Here is a 27649-nt window from a genome sequence, read left to right as displayed (position 1 = left end):
TTTCAGGAATGAGAGAGAGTGTTTTAATGGTTTTTGAAATGTGTAAGTCTCCGTCCCTTCTCCCCCACTCTAAACTATCCCCACTATAAACCCCCATTTAACCAAAAAGAATGTTTTTCTATCCTTTCTTCTCCATCTAAAACGTCCTTCCATATCACATTTCACTTGACCACAATGTTCAGATGAGTGAGAAAGGAGTGAAATGGAAAGCAGATTTCAAGGTTGACAGAATCCATGGATTTGTTTGTTTGTTTTCTACTATAACCTCTTAAATCAATAAATATGTGTTAAGTTGGCAAGATAGAGCCTGCCACAATAATATTCTTTAACTTCATTTCGGAGTCTCAAAATAATATTATTTGGTCTAGTCATTCAAGAAAAATTGGCATCAGTGGCTTAAGAAGAGCCTGTAGAAGGAGCCCGTGGCCGGCTGAAGACGAGGCAGGTTTTTCCTATCCAGAGCAATTGTGTTGAGCGGGTGAAGAGCTGCCAGCCGGCTTGCATCTGGATAGGCGTCCATGTCAGGAACGGTATGCTGCAAAGTCACGCGCTGGTGCATAGGGTTGGTAGTGCCTTCGGGTGGGCCCCGGTCTCCGGGGGGTCATGTTCATGTAGTCACTCTGAAGGATCCTGCTCCTCCTACTCTTCATCTGCAGAAAAGAGAAGTGTCTCTGTGAAGGGGTGCCAGGGAACAGAACGAGATGTAGTGGGAGTAACTCTAAGACTGGGCGGGGGCAGGCAACTACTCAGAATATGGACTGACAAATGAAGCTGAACACACCTGTATTCATTGAGTGCCTTGGACAGGATAGTGCCTCATCAAACTTAACTTCTTTGGACTCTTCTAAATTAACATGCAAAATCTGAATCAAAGAAGGTATTTGGGTTGAATATACCCATGTTACCCTCAATGCAGTTATTTGATCTAAATTCCAAAAGCACATCTAATTAATATATCCACCGTTTATGTGTAAATACTCTTGAAGGCCCTTCCTCCTTTGAAAAGGTTAAGCATCTCCACTGCAATCTTCTTACATCTGTCATTTGCTTAACAAGCTGTTTTTGCATCATTAATCCGAGAGAACCTTCACCCCTCCAGAGTCTGAAATAATCATAAATTCATAGCCCTGGAGTCCAAATTAGTGGAGAGGTATAGTTCAAGACAACAAGTTACATTCCTACTCTCTTGTGTGTATGTACATTTCCATAAAAATAATGGTGTCACTTATTAATCTGCTCCTCAGATTCACCTTCTTCTAGATGAATTTCTTTCGGGGTGAGGGAAGTAGGGGCAATACTAAACCCAGAGCAAGAGTTACATGCACTATGAATCTTAGCGTAGTTTTTACTGGAGGTTAAGAGCATCTTTTCTGAACCAATGTGATGGCAAATTTTACATGTTTGTTAAAAGACCCATAAAAATTTCTAAAAATAGCTACCTGGGTTTCCAAATTTAGAATTCCCTATTATGAAAAAAAAAATTGTCTATTTCTAGGCACCTAGGCCTGATGCATAGATACATGGAACATGAATGACATGAACACTTGAACAAGTAAGTGAGCAAGTGACTTCTGCCCTGGTCTTATTTCCATGCTCCTCCCTGAGGCTTGTCAAATGAGCAGGAGCAAGCTGGAAAACCCCAGCCTTCACATTACTAAATCCAACTAACATGTCTTCATCTTTCTCAGGCCTCATCTTTTGACTTCTTGGTAGCATTCTCTACTAATGATGACTCTTGCCTTTTTGAGATGCTCTTCCACTTTGCCTTCCCTAAGACGGCACCATGATGGTTTTCATCTTACCTATCTGGCTACTCCTTCCATGCCTCTTTTGCAAGCTCATCCTTCTCTAAGTAGCCATTCAGTGTTCAAGCTCCTCACAGACCACCTCCTTTACTTACTCCATCCTCTCTCTCTAGGCAAACTCAACCCCATTTGCAACTTCAATTACCACATACTCACCCAAATTTATATCTCTGGATGGGACCTCAAAGACACTTCAAACAAAACATGTCCAAAAGGAAACTGAGATCCTCCCCTAAAGTCTGGTCTTCTCCCAGTGTTTCTATCTCAGTGAGTGACACTTCTACATATACAATTGCCCAACACTTCCTAAGCCTCATCCTTGACAGTTCCAGTCCCCTATCCCTTGTCCCAGGGGACATTTGACAATGTCTGAAGGTATTTGGGGTTGTCACCACTGGGAAGAATTCTATGGCATCTAGTGGGTAGAGGCCAGAAATGCAACTAAACACACTATGTTGCACAGGGAAGCCCCTGACACCAAAGCATTACCCAGCCCAAAATGTCAATAGCACCAAGACTGAGAAATCCCAATCTAAGGAATCTGATCATGAAAAGGAATGGGATGAAAAGGAAGCAAGTGATACAAAACATGGGACCAAATTTAGAATGAATACTGTCGGCTTGCTTGACCTTTCCTTTTTGCTCATCCTCAAAAATGACCAGTGATTTGAGCCTGGTAGCCTGGAAGGAGGCTGTTCCATCCATGGATATAAGGCAGGACAAAAGGAGAAGTATGTTTGTAAGAGAAGGTTACAAATTCAGCTTTGATCATTTAGGATATAAATGATGGATGGGTTATCCAGCTGAAATGAAGAAGAGGATAGTGTTCAACAGACATAATTGGGAGATTCATTCAAGAGAGGTAGCCATGGAAACAAAGTGGGTGAGGGAAGTTGCTCTTCAAACATCGTGGCTTTACATCCTTGCCATAAATAAGAACCAGCGTTCTCTCGAGCACAGGGTTATGGCAGAGCAGGACAAGGGCAAGGAAACCTCTGCCTCTGAATACATGTGGAAGGCCGCTGCCGATACCCTGGAAAGCACTTTAGTACTTACTCCTGCTCTGACTTCCCTTGCCAGAACACCAAATAGCAGTCTTTGCCTCCAAACACTCAAATACAACTATAGCTGGTAGAGAAGACCTCATAAGGTCTTCACCATGCTATTAAGTCCACTAAAGATGTGTGATCTCAGGACCATTCCTCCCTTGCCCTCACACCACCCCCACCCTTACCCACCTGTTTCCTGGAAGCAACAGCAAGACACAATTCACTTAAAGACACAGTCTTCAAGGGCACGCTTGGTTTAAAGGAAGATACCACCTATCCACACACTGTCCACATTTTCTACATTGTGACTGATCATGGAGAAGACCGTGTTTTCAAAAAGGTTCCTTTAGACTAAGAAAGAGAATAGGTTTTCCAGCTCAGCTGGGTGAGTGGAGGAATGAGTGACAGTCGCAGGTGCTGTTCCGCAGCAGGCTGGTAGAGGGGAGCACTTTATTTATTCAAATGTAAGCAACAAGTCAAGAGCTGGGATAGAATGTGCAGCTGCTCCCAGAAACCCGCTAAGCCTACAACTGCCTACGGTAGCACATCACAAGCCCTCAGGAAGTTCCGGAGAACAGCACCTCGCACCAAGGCATAGAGCAGATCAGTCAAAAATAGGCTCCCAGAATAGGACCCAGGAAATGGCTAATCTCTTGGGATCAACAAGGTGCTGATTGCTTAAACAGTAACAGCAGCAAGAAAAGATGAGCTTGGGGTGGGGGGGGGATGTGATGTTATCTTATAAAATAAAGATATATATTTATTTCACATTCTTTTGGTCAGATAGTACAAAGACCTAGGCAAATAAAGGGTTCTTATTGGACAACCTAATCGACTATAAGAGGCTGCAGAAGATAAGATCATGCCAAGCACTGGCTCTTCCTAATTCACAGGGAATTTACGAAACAGAGTAAGACCAAAGTTAAATTTTATCAAGACAAAGCAAGTAGTGCTACCAAAGAAAAACCTGTAGCATCTATGATGTTTCCAAGTTGAAAGTGAACTATTTAAATTGACTGAAAATGACAAGACTTTTGTTCCTCTGGGTGATTCCAGTCACTGAGCCAATTCGTGCCTGATTATAGTAACTGATATTCTAATGTGTGTTTACAATAAGTTTTAAATGGTGAGCAGTACCCTTCCGGCCACCGAAAGTTAAAGTAAGTCTCAAAACTATTTCCTGGGAAGCTGGTATGACACTGACCTAGGTCAACAATAACAAAGGAAGTACCTGTCCTGGAAGTGTACCCATAAAGCCACTTCACCTATATTTTAGATTAAGAAGTTGAAATTCCCAAGAGATAAAAATAAGGACTAAAATAATAATAATAATAATAAGGACTAAGATTCTAACCTCTAAAATCATTGGCAAACACCATAGAGGTTCAAAGTGGGAACGTAACTTGTATGAAGACCCCAAGATCAAGAAAGATGAGGGACAGAACTGACATCAGAGAAAGAATTTAAGCAATATTTCTGTACATAAAAGGCTCTCAGGGTTGGGCAACTTGGAGGAAACAAGACGGGTAAATATCAAGTTGCTATCTAGTATAAGGGGTTTCTAGGAATCAACAGCCACTTTTTTTCCTACTCTGCAGAAGAGACAGATTAGGCAAACGGGCAGCCTAACCAATGTCCATCTCTGCCCCTAGAGTTTTCCAAAATGTTAGCAGCATGTGGGGATTGATCCAGAGGCAGACTTTGGAAATAAGCCAACAGAGTTTAAAAGGAATAGCATGGAGGACATTAGGAGAAAAAAAGGGAAAAAAGAAGGGGGAAAATCAGAGGAGAAGACAAACCATGAGAGATTATGGACTCTGAGGAACAAACTGAGGATTTTAGAGGGTAGGGAGGTTGGGGGAGGGTGAGTTGGCCCAGTGATGGGTATTAAAGAGTACATATATTGCATGGAGCACTGGGTGTTATGTGTAAACAATGAATCTTGGAACACTACATCAAAAACTAATGACATACAGTATGGTGCCTAACATGATAAAAACAATAATAATAATTTAATAAATAAATAATTAAAAATAAAGGGATCTCAGGTAGGACACCTGGGTGTCTCAGTCTGTTAAGCATTGGACTCTTGGTTTCAATTCAGGTCATAATCTCATGGGTCATGAGACCAAACCCCATATCTGGTGCTCAGCAGGGAGTCTGCTTGAGGATTCCTGCCCTCTGCCCCTCCCCCTAACTCTCACACTCATGCTCTTTCTCTCTCAAATAAATAAATCTTAAAAAAAAAAAAAAAAATCTCAGGCTAGATCCGTCATTTACATGATTGTGAACCCAAGGCTGCCCCCTCACCTCTGTCCATCCCCTGCCCTACCCCCCACCCAGCACCAAATCTTTAGTAAATAGAATGGTTTCACCAGGTGTGGGTTCCAGAAGTCACTGACCCAACTATGGGTTAGTTAAATGTGTAGAATATCCGTTAAAGATATGTTCATTTAAGTCCTTAGTTTGGCCTTTAGGAAGGTTATTAATGCATAAATCTGATAAGCACTCATTAAGCATTAAAAATGCTTAATACCACATGGATGGTGTATATCAAGAGAAATGGTCCTTTATTCTTGAGGAGCATACATTTCTTATTGAAGAAATGACTCACACATGCATCTAACATAGGAAAAAACTCAAAGACAACGTGAAACCAGTGCAGGAGACATTCTGTCCCACACCATGTACATGAGAAAGGGAGGTTTCTGAGTAAGGGAAAGACCATCGGTAAGGGAGTCCCATCTTAACATTGGTTATGGCCATCAAGATGTGTTCAAACCTTCGACTTTGAAGGAGGTAAAGAAAAATACACCAAGCTCATTACATGAACATTTGCACAAATTGGTAAACTCTAATTCAGTGCTGAGAACTCAGAAAAGTCTAACTCCCATTATGGTTTCATAATGACAGCAACCATACTTGGCCTCACGAAATTCAACTGCTTCAGAGGAGATAAAAATATGACTCAGATAAACAGACCTAGTTTCTTTGCTAGGTTTGAATGCATAATTTCAGTAACCAAATTTCTCACAATTTTGGACCCTGAACAAAAATTGTGCATTGGTTTCAGTGCCTTGATTCCCAAGTTGTTAGATTTTTATACATATATGTATATGAAAACTAATTTATATATCATCATGATATTGCAAAATGGGAAAAAGAAAAGTAACTGGCCCTAAGACTCGATCCCCACTTTTCAGCTTCTTTTTTTTTGCATGGCCACCTAATTACTACCTTCTGGAAAATAGAATTCACATTAGATTTTCATCTCAAATAAAGCTAAACAGGTTAAAAGAGAAGAGAAATAACAGCAATAATACTAACAGTCACGTATTAAACAGAAAATGAACTACATGGACAAATTTCTTGAATGTGTTCAGATTACACATGCATGGAAAAGTTACACAAAATAGTGTTGCTTCTCTTACCCAGCAAGCACAAAGAGCCACTGTTACTAGAAAGCTATAGAAAACTAGGACTCCACACACCACCACCAGTGCCCAAAATGGCTTAGAAGATTGAGGAGACAGCTGCACTGGACAAAGATGTCTCTCTGAAAAATAGAACAGAATGGGTTAAACATGGGAGTGGCACTTGAGTACATTTCCTTCCTTCTGAACTTTATAGAAGAATGGGAAAGGGATCAAAATATAAAAAATATCACCAGCTTATAATGTGTAGACTTCCTCTCTGGGACTTATCCAACCCCACCATTGATCATGACCTAGTTTGCAAGACTGCCACTGAAAACTCTTACTTTAGAGCAGTGCCCTGGTAGAGTTATGTGTTACCTTTCACGTGGATAATGGTCCCATTGCTCTTCTCATTGTCTATGTAAGGAGGTGGATACATGACCTCGATTTTGCAGAAGTAAATATCTGTTTGGTTAACAAACAACTTCCGAAGGTAGAATGTCACTGTTTCATTGCCCAATTTCCCATCACAGTCGAATCCTGTGCTTGAGTAGAACTGAGGCTGATGGGAGTAATTCCCATTCACAACACAGACTTCCACAGCACTGTCTACTCCCTTATAAAGGGATGCCCGGAACTCCTTTGAGAAGAGGTTGTGGGTATACTTGCAGCTCAGGTTGACCTCATTGTTGTACACCACAAGCATGGGCAACTGCTTCACCAAAATCTTGTTTTCTGAAGAAGGAAAAATCATTTGCTTAGAATAAGAGCATGAGGACTTTTTTTCCCCCCTGAAATCAAGACATAATAATTAACAAAATAAACGGATCGCCAGCAAAGGCTTTCTCTTGGCAGATGAAGTTGCAGGAGTTCTTTGGGAGAAAATTATAGTGAGAGTTTAAAAGTTTGCATTTTGATATTATCTGCATCTTCCTTTGACTGGGACAATGCAGTGTGTTTTCACTTGGAGGGCAGAATGTGGCCTTCTGTTGGCACTGAGCACCACAGCTACGCATTTGGAATTTTTGAATCTGTACTAAGATTCCAATGATGTTAATCATGCTTAATTGTTTATCTTCCTGATTGAGTGGGATCCTTGGAAATGGCTTTGGAACACCTGACATGGATACAAAAATAGATTTGGCTTTAAGTTGTGATACAGGCTTTTGTGAACTAAAATGTTTTTGAAACATTTGGACTTTGTTTATTGGCCATTCCAAGAGTCGGATAAAAGTAAGAGAAGTAGGATAAAAAGTAAGAGAAGACACAACCCCAAAAGCTTAACTTACCTTCCAAATTCTGAGAGGAGCCTGCTCAAGAACTTGCCGTATTTGTTCTCTTAAATCACAGGAGATGGAAGGGGTGTACAAGAGCTCCCCCTCTGCTCCATTTTTCTGCTTCAATGCTATTCCAGTGAATGACCAAAGAATCTGGAGAGCATCTAGTTCAATCTTTTCACTTTTAAAGCAAAGAACCTGAAGCTAGGTATTATAAGCCTACACGAGGAAGAGAACACATGTATTCCATCTTGTCTCCCACTGTATGCCCATTGCCTCTCTAAAATCGCTGAATAGTTGGTGAGCAAAGCTGCGACTAAAAACCCAACTACAACCACCTGAGAAACAGACCACTTAGAACCACCCTTCTTAACCACTAAGAATCAACTTTGCAAATTTCTCTAAATTTTCCGTCACTCTTAAACAATGAATTTCTCAAAAATAATGAATGGCTTTGCATCTCTGATTCAAAATTTAATTCCAAAAAAATTGCTGTTATTTTGGGTCATGCTAATAATTGTCTATGTATTCGCATTCTTTAAAAAAAGGTTTTTTTGAAGCCACACCCCACGCACCCACACTGAAGACCCAAATAAAATAAAAATCTATTAAAATAAAACCTACAATTTGCCCTGGATTTGCATTCAAGTGCTCAGGTGTTTTGTTTTTGCTTTAGGAGAAAGGAAGATGCATAGAACTAAATTACTAGCAGCTTTCCATCACCTGGATTGTTCTCAATTCTGGCTGTACATCAAAAACTTAAAAAAAAAAAAAAAACAAAAAACCCTTCTATCCAGTTCCCATTCCCAAAACTTCTGATTGGGATATGCTGGACACAAGAAGGGATTTGTATTGTTTCTTCTCATTTTTTTCACACAACTTACTGAGATATAATTCATGCACCATAAAGCCACTCTCTTTTTTTAAAGTTCACCTTTTAAAAATATACAATTCAGTGGTTGGGTTTTATTTTGTTTTATTCGAGTGTAGTTGACACACAACGTCACATTGGTTTCAGGGATACCACACAGAGAATCAACAACTCTATAGTTACGCTACCCTCACCACTGCATAGCTACCATCTATCACCACACATCAGTATTTACAATACCACTGACTGTGTTCCCTATGCCGTACCGTTCATTCCCAAGTCTTACTCATTCCACAGTGGAAGTCGTATCTTCTACTCCCTTTCACTCATTTTGCCCATCCCCCCACCTCCCTTCCCTCTGGCACTTGTTTTGTTTTTTTTTTTTTTATTCACAAATTGCAAATGGATGGCCACTATCTGATTCCAGAATATTGTATTTTTATTCCCCCCAAACAGAAATCCCCATACCCGTTAACAACCACTCCTCATTCCTCCTTCCCTGTAGCCCCTGATAACCACTGAACTATTTTCTGTCTCTATGGATTTGCTTATTCTGGGCATTTCATATAAATGGGCTCATACACTATATGGCCTTTTTTGTCTGGCTTCTTTCACTTAGCATCATGTTTGCAAGGTTCATCTCTGTTGCAAAATGTATCAGGAATTCATTCATTTTCATGACCAAATAATATCCTCTTGTGTATATATATACCAAGTTTTGTTCTTCCATTCATCATTTGCTTTCACTTTTTTGCTATTATGAATAACGCTGCTATGAACATTAATGGATATACATTTTTGTACGGACATAGGCTTTCAGGTCTCTTGGGTGTATGCCAGGAGTGGAACTGCTTGCTTATATAGTAATTCTGTTTAGCTTTTTGAGGAGCTGACAAACTTTTCCAAAGCAACTGCACTATTTTACATTTTTTTTTTTTTAGATTGTATTTATCTATTTGACAGAGAGAGATCACAAGGAGACAGAGAGGCAGGCAGAGAGAGAGAGGAGGAAACAGGCTCCCAAGCAGAGAGCCCAATGCGGGACTTGATCCCAGGACCCTGAGATCATCACCTGAGCCGAAGGCAGAGGCTTAACCCACTGAGCCACCCAGGCACCCACTATTTTACATTTTACCAAAAGTGTCTGAGGATTCTGATTTCTCCATCTCCTTCCCAACACTTGGTATTGTTCATTTTCTTTACCATAGCCATTCCGGTGGCTATGAAACAGTATCTTATTGTGGTTTGATATGCATTTCTCAAATGACTGATGATGTGGTGCATTTTTTATGTGCTTTTTAATCATTTGTCTCTCATTCTTTTTTAGACTTTATTTATTTGACACACACACAGAGAGAAAGAGAGAGAGAGAGAGCACAGGCAGTGGGAGGAGCAGAGGGAGAGAGAGAAGCAGGCCCTCTGCTGAGCAGGGAGCCCAATCCCCAGCTCGATCCCCGGCTCGATCCCCGGACCCTGGGATCATGACCTGAGCCGAAGGCAGACACTTAACCAAACGAGCCACCCAGGTGCTCAATTTGTCTATCATTTTTAGAGAAATGTTTATTCAGATCATTTGCCCACTTAACCAGACTGTTTTTTATTGTTGAATTATCAGAGATCTTTACATATTTTTGATGCAAATTCCTTATCATATATAAATCTTACCAGATTTCAAATATTTTTTCCCATTCTGTGGGTCATCTTTAGTATTGTCATAAAGATTTCCCCCTTTGATTCTAATATTTAGTGAGGGTTGAAAATCACAGTCGTGTAACAGATTTCTCAAGGTGACAGCATATTAAAATCAGCTGCAATTTAAAAACCCTTGATTCCCAGGTCAATTTAAGCAGAATCTCTGTGTATAGAACCCAGACATCAGTATTTTTAGTTTCTCAGGAGATTCTAATTTGCAGTCAAGTTTGAGAACCAGTGACTTAACAATTGAAAATTCATTTCTTATCCTCAATTCCCAGGCCTCCACAGGTTTTTCCAGTCTTATCTCCTCAAACCCAATCTTCCCAATCAGCCAGACTATTCAACATCCCAGTAATATACTGTGTGAGCATTCCTCTTTCCATACTTTGCTAACTAATCTCATGGCCTAAAGCGTCTCTCCCTTCTTAGGTCTCAAATGATTACTACCTGTATCACTCATTTGCCATTTGGTCAGGTTCTACATGTGGAACACCTCTTGCTTCATATACTTCAGGCTTTTATGTGTATTTATTTCCTCTAGACTTCCAGTTTCTGGGTCTTCTTTGAGCAAGGACAATCTGTTATGTTTCTTTATATACTACTGTGTGAATGATAAGATCTCATTAAATAATCAATAAGTGAAAGGTGGTAATCTGACTGTGTCATTGTTATCAGCAGCGAGGTCTGATTACCATCTCATTAAATCTTTGTTCAAAATTTGTGTCTCCACAACAACATTAGCTTCATTTATTATTCACTCAAAACCCCCTTAAAGCACTGAAAAGCACATGTAGGTAACCAAAATTTAAACCCATCAAGATAGGGAAATTCATGGGGCGCCTGGGTGGCTCAGTGGGTTAAAGCCTCTGCCTTTGGCTCAGGTCATGATCCCAGGGTCCTAGGATGGAGCCCCACATCGGGCTCTCTGCTCACCAGGGAGCCTGCTTCCTCCCCTCTCTCTCTCTCTGCCTGCCTCTCTGCCTACTTGTGATCTATGTCTGCCAAATAAATAAAGAAAATATTTTTTAAAATAGGGAAATTCAACTTGTTTTTGTTGTGTTTCATTTTGCTTGGTTTTATTTTTATTTACGTAGAAAGAATCACTGGGCCAGTTCTGATTAAAAGAGCCAAATCCAGCAAGAAATGCCTGCTTTTCAGGGAGTCCGGGTTAGGTGCTGGTATTTCTGCTTACTGAGACCTCCAGGGATTGTAACTGTCCCTAATTATCTGGGTTCTGTGTCAAAAGGCAATCAAATTCTTCCTACTCTGCCTTTGAGAGGTGACATAAGGGGAAAAAATGAGCATAGGAGTTATTTGCTAGGATAACAAAAGGGAGCATAAGCAGGAAAACTGACGGAAGCTGGAGAGAAACCCTGGACCCAGTTTGGGCTCCTCTTCCTAGCACCCACAGTGAGGTGGAGAGAGGGAGAAGGAAGAAAAGCTCTAGCATCTATACTCCAGTAGTTTACTTAACATGTCCTGTATCACGCAGAATGTGACACCCTCCCAAGAGGCACACAGAAGGAAAAAGTCTATTTCCCAAAGAGAACACGGCTCAGTTTCTATCCTTGGGCAGCTACAGTCTGGTGGGAAGGAAAGATTCATCAACAGCTACTTTTAAGACAGTGGCACAGTGATCTGCAGGGCATTTCTGCAAGCAACTAGAAAACCAGCTAAGGATTTCTCAAGGTGACTGCTGACCTGACGTGGAAGTAGGCATGCATTTATTCAACAAGTTTATTAGGTAAAAGCCTTGCAAGAGGAGCCTTTGTGTTGAGGTGAAGTAAGGTAGGAGAGTATGTGGTGGAGAATAGGGTGTGAGGTCAAGTACTATAGGGAATACAAGACAAAGAGAGAAAAAGAAGGATCTACGCAGAGGAGATAAGGAGGTGAGAAAGAGTATGGCAGACATAGGGAATTAGAGCTGCCTCCATTTTGCTGGCCCATGACTTGTAAAAGAAAATATTGGCAAAACAAGCATAGTTCACAGCTTGGGCTCTCTTGCTGGTGATGGGGACCTATTGAAGTATCTTGAGCAGAAAGGTGATTTCATTTGCTATATACCACTTTAGTACAAATGCGGAAGGCAAATTTGAAGGGCACAAGCGTAAAAACATGGAGACAAGTTAGGATACAATCATAGTGACCTAGGTAAGACGTGATAAGCGTCTGAACTATGATTACAGAGAAGTGGATGAGCTCAAGAAATATGTGCAGGTTAAAACTGACAGAACTCAACGTTGGCTTAGATGTGGTGAGTGAGAGAGGAGGAGTTAGAAATGATTATCCTCAGGCCATACAGACCAACCAGTAAGTAATACTGTTTTTCTTTTACCTATGTCTCTTCTTCACTCATTATGAGAAACTGAGGTGAAGGTTAGACATCTGAGCTATGAAAAAGACATTCTTCCAGCCTAAGAGATCACTGCAAAGAGCATATTAGTTACCTCAAAACTAATTGACTCCCTGGAGTTTAGTTCACTGTTTTCTGTTCTCACAAGGGAGAAGTGGTAGTATTTCTCTCCTGGAACTGGCTTTCTTTCACAAAACATAATGTAGTGGGATAACTAGAAGATAGACTTTACTTCCGCTCATCATGGGGCTTCCAAATTCAAACGTGAGCATGGTTATAGGGGATTTCTCTGAACCCATTCCACCTCAGCACTGCAAATTACACAACCTCTCAGAGAGGAGTAATCCAAGTTCTCAGGATCTTGACTGGGGGTTACATAGTCCATATTCTCCTGGTTGATGGCACATCCAACAACTTCAAAGGGGAAAGAAAAGTCCTTTTTTGTGTGACTCCTTGTACTAAAATTTGTTGGAAAAGAACTTGAAAAATAGTGATGACATGGCCATTTGATAAAAAAGAGCCATCCAATGTATTTGTCAATGTTTACTTTTCTCTGCCTTCCATGTCAGCACATAATTTTAATGTTAGGTGCTATGCACGAAGTGGTGTGCCAACTATGTGCTAGTGTGTGGCAATGATTCCCTAAGCTTAGGGTTGAACCCAAGTTAAAGATCAGCTGATAAAACTTCTTGTTTTCATTATTTATATCCTGATAGCCCTTGGCCCCACCTTGGTTCATGTCAATCATTTAGAGAAACCTAAGTAAGAAACCATCTCATAGGATTTCAAAATCTACTTCTGCTTTGAAGACACACTAAATGAAGGAAATTCACTTTTGGTGGTAGAAAAAGAGAACCAATTTCTCTAAATGATACTGAATATATGTGATCATATGTGTCTACTTACAGTAGACACAATAATTCTTATTTTTTTCTTAAAATGGAGCATTGTGAAAATGTGCACCCCTCACTCTACCGGAATGAGTATTAACATGGATAAGTCATAGCTACCAGTAACAGAAACATCAAATGATATTTGGCTTTGAAATGTATTTTTAGTTCTCTGAGTTTCAGGGAATCTGCAAGACATCAAATAATTTAAGAACTCATTGCAAAATTTAAGAACATACCCAGGCTCAGAAGACATTAGAGAAATGTTTAGCTTCCCTGTACCATCTTGTATTTGAGCCCTTTCATGCTAGGAATGAAGAGCACCCTTCCAGGTTATTTTGGTCTTTGCAGACCTAGCCTTTCCATGTAGCCTTTCCTTTCCTTCTTGTGAGTATTTAAGCAAGGTCCACCTAGGTCAAACTTACTGCATTAAAAGAGAAACATGTCAATCCATCAATCGTATTTGCTTCTGGTATCAAAAGATTCGCTTGGCTGACATTTCTCTAACTGAATTGACAAGTTGTTTTGATGATGAATTTAGTGCTTTGCTTTCAAAGCCTTTCCTAGCAGCTAAATCAGCTAAAGGTGTGGAGACAGGAAGCTGTAACCTCAAACCTCTTTCCCTCACAACTCCTCCTTAACAACAGGCAACATGAAGAGTAAGACTGGAGGTGAAAAGGTACTTATCTGCTCCTTATAAGTAAGGCAGTGCAAGCTAAAAGATTTCCCACAGATAATCTGTGAATCTTGTGATACAGCTGACTTAGAAAATGGAAAGTTGCTTGTGCTTCCATGAGAACTGGTCACCAAAAGAACAAAGAAACAAAACAAAACAAAAAAACCTTTCCCTTTTTGCCTGTTGTAAATGGGTCAATTACTATATTAATAATCCATCAATTCTCTGCACAGATGGAGTGGATAACCATCTCTCGGGTGTGGTTCCAAGCACCAGAGAAGAAATCCTGCCCCTAAAAGGACTCTCCTCACCAACTCAGTTAATGCTTGGATTTCAAAAGAAGATGAAGCCTAAAAGGCAATATGGGACACACATTGACTTAAATTAGTAATTGCGGCCTACATCCACAGGGCTACAAAGTGCATTTTCCTATTTTATCTCATGTGAACTCCATATTAACCTGTGAAATAAATAAATAGGACAGTCATCTCTATGTGCATTTCACAGATGGGGAAACTGAGGTTAAAGAGCTCAAACAAGTTGCCCAAGTTTATAGGACAAGTGACCTTTATGACTTGGCTCATGCTTCATGACTTCTAATCTACTGGTGGGTTTTTTTTTTCCCCTCTGTTAGTTTGCATCAAAATTTCAACACAATTTCAATGGTTGATTCTAGATCTTCTCAAAGTTGGACGATAATTGGATGGTATTAGAAGTGAGAGGGAGGAAAATACCATTGAATAGGGGAGTAGATGGAGTGGAATCAGGACAAAACTAAGTTAAAATTTTATTTTTGCCAACATGTTGCTGGAGTGCTCAGCTGGAAGGAACTCTTGAGGTGATCTAAACCAAAACCTTATTTTATAGAACAGACAACTGAAAACAAAACAAAACAAAAAACAACTTTTTAAGCAAGGTCACACAAATAATGGAAAAGCGAAATTTATTTATTTATTTATTTATTTATGTTTCTAGGAATAATGTTTGAAGTCATGAATGTTTTATTCAGAAAGCCAACTTTGTGCATTCAGTAGATTCACTTGATTTCATGGTCATATTTAGAAAAAGTGTGTCTCCAAACTTTCTTGGCTTGTAATGCATGTGCACAAAACATTTTGCTTATGATTTCAGAGACTTCCTAAAGGTTATGATGGATCCCAGATAAGGCCTATGGACAATACTGTCATGTGAAATGCCTCTTTAAATTATTTCAGATCCACAACCAACAATGATGCCATCTCAGCTCTCCTATTTCCGCTTGCCCAAGTTTGTACAAAATACTTGGAACTAAATTCGTCAGTATAGAACATCACTTTTCAGTCTAAACCTCATTGGGCAAATTCTCAACCTCAGGACCTTTGTGAATTGCATACATTTATCATGTCTAATTTAGGATATGCCATCTTTCCTTTACTCTATCATAGCACCACAGAGAGTGGAGTAGACAGCACTCAAGACAGAGATGTGCATTGAAACGTTAAGGAAGCAGTAAAAGGAGATATGATAGGTATTTAATTAGCAATGTGACTTTCTTTCGGAACCTCTTAAGAACTTCATTGGGTTCCATTTCTGCACATCACAGTTTCTTTTGCAGCTTAAAAATCAGATCGTAAGATCCTAATCACGTCGTTTCCTTTTTTAAAATTCTGACTGAACAGAATTTAACATGTCAGGCAGGAACCAGAGCAAATGAAAGCTTTCTATTTTCAACCATCTTGCCCTACGATGTTTATGAACACGCTGTGAAGGTGACACTGGTTTCCCTGGCACAGAGCACCTCCCTCCTGACCACAGAACTGGTGAAGTTACTGTAACTTTCCTCTGAGTACATTTCCTGTTCAGGCCTAGGATACCCTTCAGCACGTGGCCCTCTGACCACTTGTTCATTTTTAGGCTCCATAAGGGCCAGGCTTGTTAACAGGGCAATGCAGTGTTTGCTCCGAAACCTGTAAGACCAATTGCGCTTTCTGGGAGGAAAGTGGCTCTTTCCTCTGTTGGTGGTTCTGGAAATCTAGCTGGTGGCGCAGCCTCCTACAGATGTGAGAAAGAGGAGTAAAAAACACTCATCAGTCTTTGACCATCTTCTTTGAGTTACTAGGAAGATAAAAACAAAGCTATGAATGACCTAGCATACCTTAAATGGCTCCAGACCCTCTAAAGTTCATGATAAAGTGGGCGGAGGTTGGGTGGAGAGTAACAAACATCACATTTTCAGAATAACTTTGTGGTCATTCCATCTAGTTTTCTAATGGCCGTCATCTGGAAATCCCCCTGTTTTCCCAAGGGTCAAGATTTAAGGAAAGCTCCGCCCAAAAGGGGCTGTGAAAAAGCATGCGGTGTATACATATATGTTATCCCATTCAGGAGCCCAGCAGAAAACAAATGGCACACTCAAAATTGGGCAACAGGAGGAAGGTATATTTTTTTAAAAGTACTGTTGGCAAAGGTGTGGAGGCCACAAGGCAAATGCTAGAAACTTGTAGTTCATGGCAGCAGAGTTATGAGCACCCTTAGGTCTAAAAGCTCATGGGCAGGGTGAGGTTACCAGAACCAGAAGGAAATAGAATCACCTAGAGGAGGCCGCCATGACAGATGCAATGACTTTGTTCAGACAAATAGACCATGGGATCAGCCCTGCCCAAGATTGTGTGTCTACAACTATCAGTTCTGTCCAGCACATTTATTCTTATTGAAAGGGTGACTTTTATTCAAAATCTAGAGGCCTTAGTTCAAACAGATGCAAATGATTATAGATAGGTAGCAATAAAAATAGAAATAATAACCTGATTAATACATTTACTCAGCAAGCTGCCATTAACCAGCACCAGTCTAAGCTCCATAACTATTGTGCTTCATACAACTGTCAAGAAGTTAACTCCGAGATCAAATAGTTCGGTAGCAAAAAGTCCCAAGTGAATATCTAGTCATCAATTATGAAGAGAGAAAAATTATCAAAATGATCAATAAGCACTTTCTGAAAAGAAATTTCAATGTGTCCAAAAATTGTTCTTTGGTATTCTGACTTCTGCCATGATGAAGTCATGGATTTATTCAGTAAATAAATAATAGAACCAATGTACTAGGTTCTTGGGAGATGGAAGATGTAAAAGATACAACCTCTTTCTTCTAGGAGAAACCCTAAGGCAAATACACCATTAGCTACACTCTAGGGCCATGTATGGTCTATAAGCCCTGTCTTAACAGTCATATAAAAGAGTCCTTGTTTCCAGTCGAGATGATTTTGGAGGCTTTTATGAAGACAAACTGGCCTTTAGCTGGGCAATGAAGTCGGGGGTAAATTTAGACAGGCTAAGATGAAGGAAATAGCTTTTAGTATAAAGGTTTATTGGGGACCAGCAGAGCATTCTGTTTACATAAAGGGGAAAAAGGTAAAGATGGTGGCTTCCAATCACAGAGAGACTTTAATGCTAAGAAAAGGCACATGGATTTTGCTAGGAAGGCAACGGGAGATGATGAAGACACCTGAGTTGAGAATAAGGTGGTAAGTGCCCCTTCAGGAAGGTTTAGCACAGTAGTGCAGAGCACACTTGCTGGAGAGGGTGGAGAGGAGGCAGAGACCAATTGGGAGGCTGTTGCAATAGCTTTGATGTGAGCCCACAGGGTGTGAGGTGCAGAGGAGGCAGCTGGGGTGGGCAGGACAGATGAGGAGTGGGGACCTGGTTGTCCTCACTGACGGTGAACGAGAATCAGAAATGACACGGAGTTTGTGGGCTGGGGAAGGGTGAAAGCAGAGGCATTGCTGGCAAAATTAGCTTTGTTTGGAGAAAAGCTGCTGGGTTCAGCTTCAGGTACACTCGGTTTGAGTGGTGGGTAAAGCATCCCGAAGGAAAGGTCCAGGAGTTAGATGTGTTGGACTAGAGCTCAAGAAAGTTACAAATAGTTATGTACATCAGGATGTCATCTTTATTAGGATGACAGTTAATATTAAACATGCCTAAAGCCATTGCCTGCACTGTCATCCACCCCAAATGCTCAGACACACTACCCAGCAATGTAGGGTGTAAGCGCTCCAGGATTGAAGCTTCCTAAACACAAAGCAACATAAATGGGTATGATGTGACCCAGCCCCTACAGTTCAAAGTTCTACAATTGTCCTCTGAGTCCCTAATGCTAGAAGATAATCTAAGAGGCCAAGAAGGCAGAGCACCTTATATGAAATCTTCCAAACCCCTCCCAAATATCCAATTTTATTACCCTAAAAGGTTGCCTGTAATCCAAACCATAGGTAACTAGGGCTTCATAGCTTTCTACATGAACAGTATAACAATAACTCAGTCTTACATCTCCAAAGAGTTTGTGCAGGGCCACCTTGACACATACAGAATCTTCTAGGCAAATGTCATGACTTGGAAGTTTGAAAATAATTACTATGTGGAACCTTAACATTATATAGGAAGGTGGAGGAGAAAAAGAAAAGAAAAAGCCAAGTCCTGCCATAGTTTCCAAGCATCTTTAGACCTAACACTCTGGTTTGCGGTCTCTCCAAGCACTTTCAGATATTGCTCTTCAGCGGTTCTTTGTATTTTCTCTCTCAGATCATAAGAGCATCCACAAAGTGATGGGGTGGTTGAGTTGTCTTGTTAAAACTGATAAAAGCCAGCACTTTTATTGCATGTAAGAAGGATGTTTAAGCCAGAAATAGACCTAAGATGTCTTCAAGTCCAACCCCCTCACACATCAGACAAGGAAATGAAGGCCTAGAAAAGATTTTGTCACATTTCAACAGACTAAAACTCCTAATCACATCCCCCCCATCTTGAGAAATCAGTGGTGTTAGCTTTTAAGTTTGAAAAAAATAAAAAGGAATGGAGGGTAGAAAAAACAGATGTGGCCTCCCCAAAGCCAACAGCAAGCAGCTACATCCTTGGTCCAAAAAACACAGGGAGATGCTGAGATTCAATTTCCTGACTGGAAACTGGAGCCCTGCTCATGATATTGGACAGGATTGACCTGAATCTCATGACCCTCTTATTTCAGCCATGAGCTGAGGCCAGGCCAAGCCATATTGTACATTTTTGAAGGCTCAAACAAATTTAAAATGAGATGGGCGAGGTCTTCAAAGTTAAGGCATGTGTTATCCAGTGGCCCTTGCTGATACAGGTTTAACACTAAAACCTGTTCTGAAAGAATGAAATAGATATAATTTTTAAGTAAAAGTTTTTAATATCAAGTATGGCAGCATGTAATCACTCATCTACCCCTTCTCCATTCTAACAATATATGGCTGCCTGTATAAATCTCTTCTCTCCCTCCGCATTCTTCTTAGAGATTTGTCCTCTTCTCTCTAATACTCCCATCCTCTGTGCTCCAAATCTTTCTCCCCATCTCCAGGTGACAACTGCCTCTGTCCTTCATTGTTCTCCCTCCTCCTCTTTTATTTCCTAATGGCCCTTCAACATGACACACACACACACTCAAGAACAGCACTTGGTTCCTTCTACATCTTAAACATAATAAAGTCACTGGGTTTGCAAACATTTATTACATACCTACCATGTCATATACAAGAAATGGTGAACATCACAGGTGATAGAACTGTCTTTACCCAACAATTTCCTCTCTTTCTGCTATCTCTGTATTGTTCCCCTCCACTTTTTCTTGACTTTTTGAAGTCTTCTCTTCCTTTCCTACCCTTCTATCTAAGCTCAAAAGCCCCAACTGGTCTCCTTTTAGTCAAAACCAATAGCCTTCCCAGGCCACTAATCACTTCTTCCCTATATAATTGATGTTATTAAGCACTGTCTCATTTTGAAATTCTTTCCTTCTTTGGCTTTAGTGATGTTCTATCAAGTCTCTTTCTCCTCTTCTCTCTCCAAACATGTTCTTTGTCTCCTTCACTGGTTGATCATCCTCTTCAGCTGACTCCTAACCGAGCAATTTTCCAGATACAGTTCAACTCTCTCCTTTCTATTGCCATCCTTTCCCATGACATCAGCTTTACTCCAAAGATGAGGATTCCTAGATATTTTCTTCTTACCTGGCTCCCATAGCTTCAAGTTTGTACAGGACATTTTTCTGTCATTTCAAGCCTTCACTTCAAACTCAATGTTCTAAAACTAAACATCAGTTTGCCCCAAAACTCAACTGCAGAACATCTTGATTACAGGCGGTGATACCACCGTTCCTCTATGAAGCCAAAAATCTTGACATAACTCTTGATCCCTCCCTCTCTTTCACAAAATCAGGCACTATATCCTGGAATTTCTACTTTTCAAGCATCCCTCAGAATAGTCACTTCTTGCTGTTCCCACCTTTGCTACCCAAATTCTAAACTACTACCCCCCTCCTGGCAAAGTGTTATAATGTGAGCCCCTTGCCATTAGTCTCTATACATTCTAGACCATCCTGCTTCCAAAAGCTTCCAACTGCATCAAAATGCCTTGAAAATAAGTCCAAACTTGGGGGACCAGTGCTCAGTCCTTGGTTTGACCTGATTCTACCCTACCTTTCCGCACTTCCACACATTCAGTTCTGGCCAAGAGCACAGAACAATATCCCTGGTTTAATTTCTTTATTTGTATGGCTTCTCCCTTCTGAAGTTACATGGAGTTGGTTAAGAACATGAATCCTGGAGCAAGAGTCTGGATTGACTCACTTACTAGCTGTGTGACCATAGGCAAGTTGCTCTGTTTGCTCCGTCCTTCAGTTTCCTCATCATACAGATAGAAGATTGTCGCAACTGTTTCAGAGGATTTCAGGGAAGAACACATTATTTAATATAAGGGAAGCCAGGGAGAATAGTGCCTGGCACATTATAAGTGAAAAATCAGTATGAGCTAGGAATTATTATTAAAAACATTATCCATTCAAATCATATCTAGCTTTAATGTCCCATTCAATTCCCATAAATGCTTACTATTCTATATTACTATTCTATATTAATCTTACTAGAATATTGATGTTATGCTTCCTCATTTTAGTACTAACTCATTCATTTCCTTCTTCAACAAATATTTGTTGAACACCTAATAATGCTTCCAACACTGTGCTGGAATCTTCAGTTATATCTTTGCTGTGCTGTGAAGTTATAATGATGAATAAGACACGATCCTGCCTGCAAAGAGCTCACAGTTTAGGAGGAGAAACAGACGCATCACTGCACAATAACAATTTGGGGAACCCTGAGAAGGAAGGAAGTCCCTCACTTTGCCATTTAGGGTCTCCGAGAAGGAATCAGTAGGTGAGTGAGAGGTGAGAGGTGTAGGGGACATTTCAGATTATAAGCATAATGTATACAAAGCCATTAAGGCATGAAACAGCAGAAGAAGTAGCCAAAGACTTAGTTATTGTTTCCACACTGCTATATCATGTCATGTATGGTCTTCTCAGCTGGATCAAAAAGTCTATGGCTGCAGAGAGAACTTGGTTAATTACACAAGCAGTTCTTGTGTGCTAAGTCCTTATACTTCTTTTCCTCTTTTTATATTCCTTCAGGCTCCCATAAAGATTAAAATATAACAGAGGTTTAATAAGTCTTTGTTAGATTGAGTTATACTGCCACTGGAACTCCTCTTTCAAGTCCATAATAAAGGCTGAATACCCAGGGAGAGCTTCCTCAAAAGAAGTGAATCTTGCATTATAGTCATGAAACGAAAGATGAGTAGGATTTGGATAGATGGAAAGGGGGAGAGAGGGTACCCCAGGAAGGCTATAGCATCAGAAAGGTCAAAAACGCCCAGAGCAGTCTTCACAGGGACTGTCAAGAAAGCTGCAATTTGGGGTTTGAGGGTCTTATATTAGGGTGTGAAAGAAGATTGATTGGATAAGCAAGAGGGGTCCAGCCTTAGATCATCCAAAACATGCCAAGGAACATTGCAAAATGACTTTTCTTTAGCATCTTCCAGGACCCATCATCACAGCCACCTTTTCAATAGCTTGAGAGATCTCTAAGTCCTTGCCCATCTCTAAATGTCTCTGGTTGAATTCACCAGTTATATGGATGCTGCTGCTTATAACTAAATTAAATTATTACATACAGAGAACAAATAAAATAAATTACCACAAACAGTGAATCATTCACGATGATGCTAAATTGAAAGAAAAAAATTCTAGAAAGATTTTACAATTCTCATTTTTACTTCATTGAAGCTCAGATTGGGTTTTTTGTATCAGTCATAGAACCTAGAATAGCATCTAGAAGATGTTAATAAATACCGATCAAATGGGCACAAGAATGAAGACTTGTCTTGCTCACATGTAAGAAGATGGAGGAACTTTACAGAACAGGAACCTAGGACTTTAGAGAACAGTAACCTAGTAATATCCTGTTTTAGTCCCCCCGGGAGCTTCAGTAAAAGGAAACATTCTTCCCATATGTGCCCATTCTCACCCAGTTTCTATGGGACAGAGTCTGTAGATCAGAAATGGAGCCCTCCTGGACCCAACATTCCTAAAGATGGTCTTAAATTCTGTAGCCTTATTAGTAGTAGTGTTCAGTACCAAAGAAAGTCATTGGGTTACATGGAAGCTAATTACAGCCACAGGGATGTTCTGATACTTCAACATCTGTTAGATATCCCTAAGCAATGAAAAGCACAACGCTCTACCTTCTCAGCAAGTGTTAAAAAAAAAAAAAAAAAATCAAACAACCACGTATATGTTCCTAACAAGGGAATCGATGTCAGTATTACAATGTAACACATGTCAGTAATGCAGATTCTTGTATCAATGATGGGTGATGAACAGGAATTCCTGACGTAATCAATACATTACATGGTGAATTGTGAGCCATGAAGTTCACTTAGCTACTGCAGAAAAGGGTCGCCGATTAGATCAGAGGTCAGAGTGAACTATGAGTGGGTGCCATTTATGACACCATCAGGAACCATTAACACAGTTACTGTGGCAGCCAGAGTCCCACAGATAATGAAGATGATGACAAATGAAAAGATGATGGTAATGGTGATGCAGAAATAAAGTTGCAGCTCAGAGTTAAGTAAGAAATTCTCCACCACAGTGCAGGTTTTCATCCAGCACTGAAAACATAAACACACGTAACCTGCCTGGTGATACACAGACTCAGTCAAGACGCCAGTGACCTTAATATTTAAATACCAAGACCAAAGGAGTCTAAACTCTCTTCCTCACATCCTCTAACAAATGACCAAGTAGCCCTTGACCCCATCCAGTGCTTCTCTCTTCTGAAGTTCAGGGTCATTAAAATGAAGGTAACAAGCAAGAAGTTAGACAACCATTTTGCAACCCCTTCCCCATGGGGCCCGTGTTCCTCCGGCTTCAGGGACCCATTCTCATGCAACAATTCTCAGTCTGAAAGCTTGGGGTACCATGTTTTGATGACAACGCACTGTCAAGAAATCGCCATAAAAGAGACAGATTTTTCTAACACAGCTTCGAAAACCTGAGACCCCTTCAGTCAGTCACAAAACCACCCAGACGTCATTTTTTTCCCAGAAGTTCAGCCAAACCATCTACTGAGAAGAATACTTCTACTGGCCTCTGTGTATTTCCATAAGTAACAAACTTCTTGAAGAAAAGAGGCAAGCAAACATTTAACCAAGATGAAAGGGGAAATGAAAGATTTTCTCCTCTTCAGTGACCTGCTGCAAAATAACTGTGCTTTGAAAGATGGCCTGCCCTCTGATTCGTAGACAAGAAAGTTGGCAATCGTGTCTCCTTATCTATGCCTACACTAGTTAATAAAAGAGCTATTGTTTTAGAGATGATAAACCACAAACGGAATTTTCTTCTAGGATATTGGTAGCATAAAAATTTTCATTTTGTAAATGTCAGCACACTGCCTACAGGAAATACTTGAAGGAAAATATCCACACAGGGTAAAAGCTGAATGGTACTCATGTGACATTTGTCCACTCATGAAAATAGAATAAAGACATTAAAAGAGAGGACAGTCTATGTCTTAAGAAGAGACAAGATCCCCACCCCCTCACCCATAAGAAAGGTTTTAATGTGAGAGCTTCAGAGTTATGATCACAGATTCATTTCTCTTTCTAATCTGTCTGAGAAAATGACTCATTCTATTTCTTGATATTGATATATTGATATTTATTTTATAGTCCTTGCTGTAAAAGTTTTTTCTGGATGGTTGCCTTTGGGGAAAAAAAAAAAAAAAAGAATGTAATATCCTGTCTTAAACAACATCTATACATTTGAAATGCCCATTGAATTTACTTGAGATAACAAAACACCCAGTCAATTTTTTAAGTCAAAAAAAAACAAAAACAAAAACAGGCTCCTGTGCAGTGGACGTCAGGCAGATAGGCAATCTGCGGACGACAATGCCTTTTCAATGCTCATCTCTCCCTCTCTCTTCCTTTCCTAAGCCTACCCTCATGGCAGCACTACCCTATAAGAGGTCAGTTACTTGCCATTATGAACAACTACCTCAAAGGGGGCATTTGCTGAACTAAAAATGAACTCTTTCATTACTTTGCTTTGCTGATGATTTTTTATTAAAAACCAACCATCTTCCTGCCTTCTGTGCCTCTCTCGGGGGAAAAAAAAAAGGTGCCAAGAGAAATCCAGAAGCATTGGAGAAATCAATCATGTTCGAACTGGCCATTTTGACAGTTTATTTGCTGAGGTTTGGGGAGAAATGAAAAAAAAATCCTCTCCTGAAAAAATAAGTTGTCCTGATTTTTATCTTCATTCTGGATGATTAGCCTTGCTGAAAAATGACCAATATTGGCTGAAAAATCTATGAACAATGCCATCTATTAGAGGCACACTCCTTCCATCTTCCATCACAAATTGGTTCCCTTTCAAGGAACTAGTTTTAAGTCAGACTCCTATTTGAAAATCCAACAAAATCCTCTCAATTTGTGGATCTCCATTGCATAATTACTCAAATCCGGTAGGAAACATGTGACTTGAGGAAAGGAATTGTGTAAGTGAATTTTTCCTCATGCTCCCTAAATTATACCTCTTTAAATTAGTCATAAAAATCTTTCTACAGCATCATTAAAATCATGAAGAATCAGGTTAGGTTGAACTTTCCTAGAATAAGCATTTTAAGCTCTGCTGGGAGCCAGTGAGTTAGAATCTTTAAATTAGTGAGGAAAAGGACAGTTCTTCCTTTTTTCCTGTTTTTTAAAAAACTTTTTACCAAATTCCAGTTAGTTAAGATACCATGTAATACTGTTCTTCCTACACACACGCATACACAACACACCCCATACATCTCAACACGGCCATACCAGAAAACTTCCTCAATGCTAGGGAGGACAATGGCGCTGTGACCAGAGAATTTTACCTCATCTATAATTTCTTCAGGGAGGACAAATACAGACAAAAACATATGACAGGCTTTGCACCATTGATTAGAATGGACCATGCATTGTTGGTATGATGTAGTTATTTTATCACAACAGTTTTTTTTACTGAGAGAAGCACTTCAAAAGTGCCTTCTCTAGCGCTTTTCCTACTTCATTTGATGGCCACTCAGCATCAAATCGTAAATATTGTTTCAGGGGTGCGTTGGTCTTCACAATGTAGATGTATCTCAAAATAGAAAACAAAGGTGCCACATGTGTGTATCCTTAACAGGGCTCTGAAGCTAACCCCCTTTCAATAAATGTTCCAAAGGAAAAATCTAAAGCTTCGTGCCTTCCCAAAAACATCTTCCAAAGAGATTCAGTGAGCTGATGACAGATGGATGTCCACAGAGCACATCAGGAAAGTATTCTGTGTACAAATACTTACATAGTTTCTGTGAGAATGAGCTGCTCTTTCCTTTCTGCCTATTCTATCGTTTCCTTGTAATTAATTAAGAAATTTTAAATACTTTTTTAAAATAAATTCTAAAGATCCCTTAAGATAAACATTAAAGACCTTCTTTAAACTACATTTTAAAGATTCTTTTGAAAAATATTTGGTAGCTCTAAATGCTTGGCAACCAGATAGATGCTGGGGTATAACCCAGCTCACCAGCTTGTGTCTTTCACTGAATGGGTACATTTTATTAATACACACAGTTTGTAAATACGCTCACTGGCACAGAAGGCAACAAAAATAGATGGGCGTAATTGTAACTATGTCACTTGGGCACATTGGGAAATTATACCCTTTGGAGCCCATGCACACGATGTTAAGAATAACAGCAAATAACGCAGCCTCTACACCCACCAAAATAAATGAGAAAAAAAAAAACTGAAGATACTGGCTTTTCGATATATCTTCAAGAGAAGAAGAACGATTCTTATTTAAACATGCTCATTCATCAGTACAAATCTTGAGCCAAGCGAGACAATTTTCTAACTCTGAGAACAAATCGAACAAACACCTGTCTCCAGCCCACCAAAGCAACAAGCTCTTTCTGTTTGGAATTGTGATTTTCCAAAGATGGTTTGACCCCTGGAATTTTCTGGAGCTATGAAATTATAAACCATATCACGTTAGGTGGAATAATGTCATGGTCATTGGCATAGGCCGAAGAGTCAGATTAAAGGTGGTTCAGACCCTGAGTCCCATAAATAATATCTGTATATCCTTGGACAAATTCATATCCCTACCCCTCAGTCTCTTCATCTGAAATGGAGCTCTGTTATAATAGTGTTAGGTATAGCCTCCTCATCATCATTGGGAACGTAAGGGATTTTAATCTAAGATAACAGATTTCAGCCAACTGTAGAAGAAAGTGATTTATTGGCATCTGTATCGTGTCACCTTCTGTAATGACTCCAAAATTCATTCTGACACATTCGATTCGAGTAGAGTCGTAACTACAGCTAACATTCATCTTGCAAGATAAGCTCTGACTATACTAAGCATTTCACACAGATCATTTCATTTTATCCCCACAATGAACTTGAGATGAGGTTATTACCACCCGCAATTTATAGAGAAGAAAACTGACGCTTAGCAAGTCCACATACTAGTCTAAACCTAGCCGGTAAGAAATGGATCGACGGTATGAATCCTGGCAGTCTAAATCCAGAACTTTCAGGACCCACCTACGTATAGCGGTTTTCATACAGTTTTTTTAAAAAAGCAACATTTTCATAGCTTCCTGTGACACTATCAATTAATAGCTAAATAAACCTCATTCAATTCCAAAGTATGTTTGTTAAAATATTATACTGTAGATGGAGACTCAGTGGATTTCTAAGTAACAGGCTGCCATGGTAGAGCAGAACTACATTTCAAAAGTCCACATTTCACAAGTTGTCTGAAATTGAAGAGAAGCCAAGCCCACCAAAGACTTGGAAAGAAAAACCCAGAGGAGAAAAGAAATAAAAAATGTTTACCTGCTACTTGAATCGAGGGGAAGAAGTTGAGAGCCAGAAGGAGCCTGAGGATCATTGTGCTAATGGTGGGCCAGGGCTCCAGCCCCTCCTCCCCGAGGAGCCCAGAGTGTGAGGGGAACAGAAGATGCACCTGCTGAAGCCTCAGCGTCTCCGTCATCCACAGCCCCCACCAACTTATTTCCCTCGGGGCACATGATCAAGGGACTCAAACCACAAGGCATCATGACTGCAACATTTCACACAGGATATTACATTGTTTTGATGACTTTAGACTTTTCCTCTTCTTTTAAAGACAAGCTTTTCTTGTCACTGAAAAAGAATGTCAGTTACTCTATGATGGGCTCGTGAGACTTATTCTCCATACACGTGTATC

General features: G+C 40.0%; 1 protein-coding gene across 2 annotated transcripts; it reads right to left on the bottom strand.

The window, feature by feature from the left end:
• On the bottom strand, positions 1 to 27499 carry CD28 (CD28 molecule). Of its 2 annotated transcripts, none has more exons than XM_004764203.3 (4): positions 27277 to 27499; positions 6649 to 7005; positions 6286 to 6410; positions 1 to 650 (listed from the first exon to the last, which is right to left on the bottom strand). In XM_004764203.3, the coding sequence occupies exons 1-4, from the start codon at positions 27431 to 27433 to the stop codon at positions 522 to 524; spliced, it is 768 nt and encodes a 255-aa protein (XP_004764260.1). In that variant the 5' UTR covers positions 27434 to 27499; the 3' UTR covers positions 1 to 521. The 2 variants fall into 2 exon arrangements, with proteins under 2 accessions (XP_004764260.1, XP_012917796.2); XM_013062342.2 differs by having other exon boundaries at positions 27407 to 27497.
• Positions 27500 to 27649: the final 150 nt, after the last annotated feature.

Source organism: Mustela putorius, unplaced genomic scaffold (genome assembly GCF_011764305.1).
Source record: "Mustela putorius furo isolate JIRA1106 unplaced genomic scaffold, ASM1176430v1.1 tig00000275_pilon_pilon_pilon, whole genome shotgun sequence".
In the NCBI taxonomy this organism is placed as follows: domain Eukaryota; kingdom Metazoa; phylum Chordata; class Mammalia; order Carnivora; family Mustelidae; genus Mustela; species Mustela putorius.
Note: the sequence above shows the minus strand (reverse complement) of the source record. Positions and strands in the feature narration are given on the sequence as shown.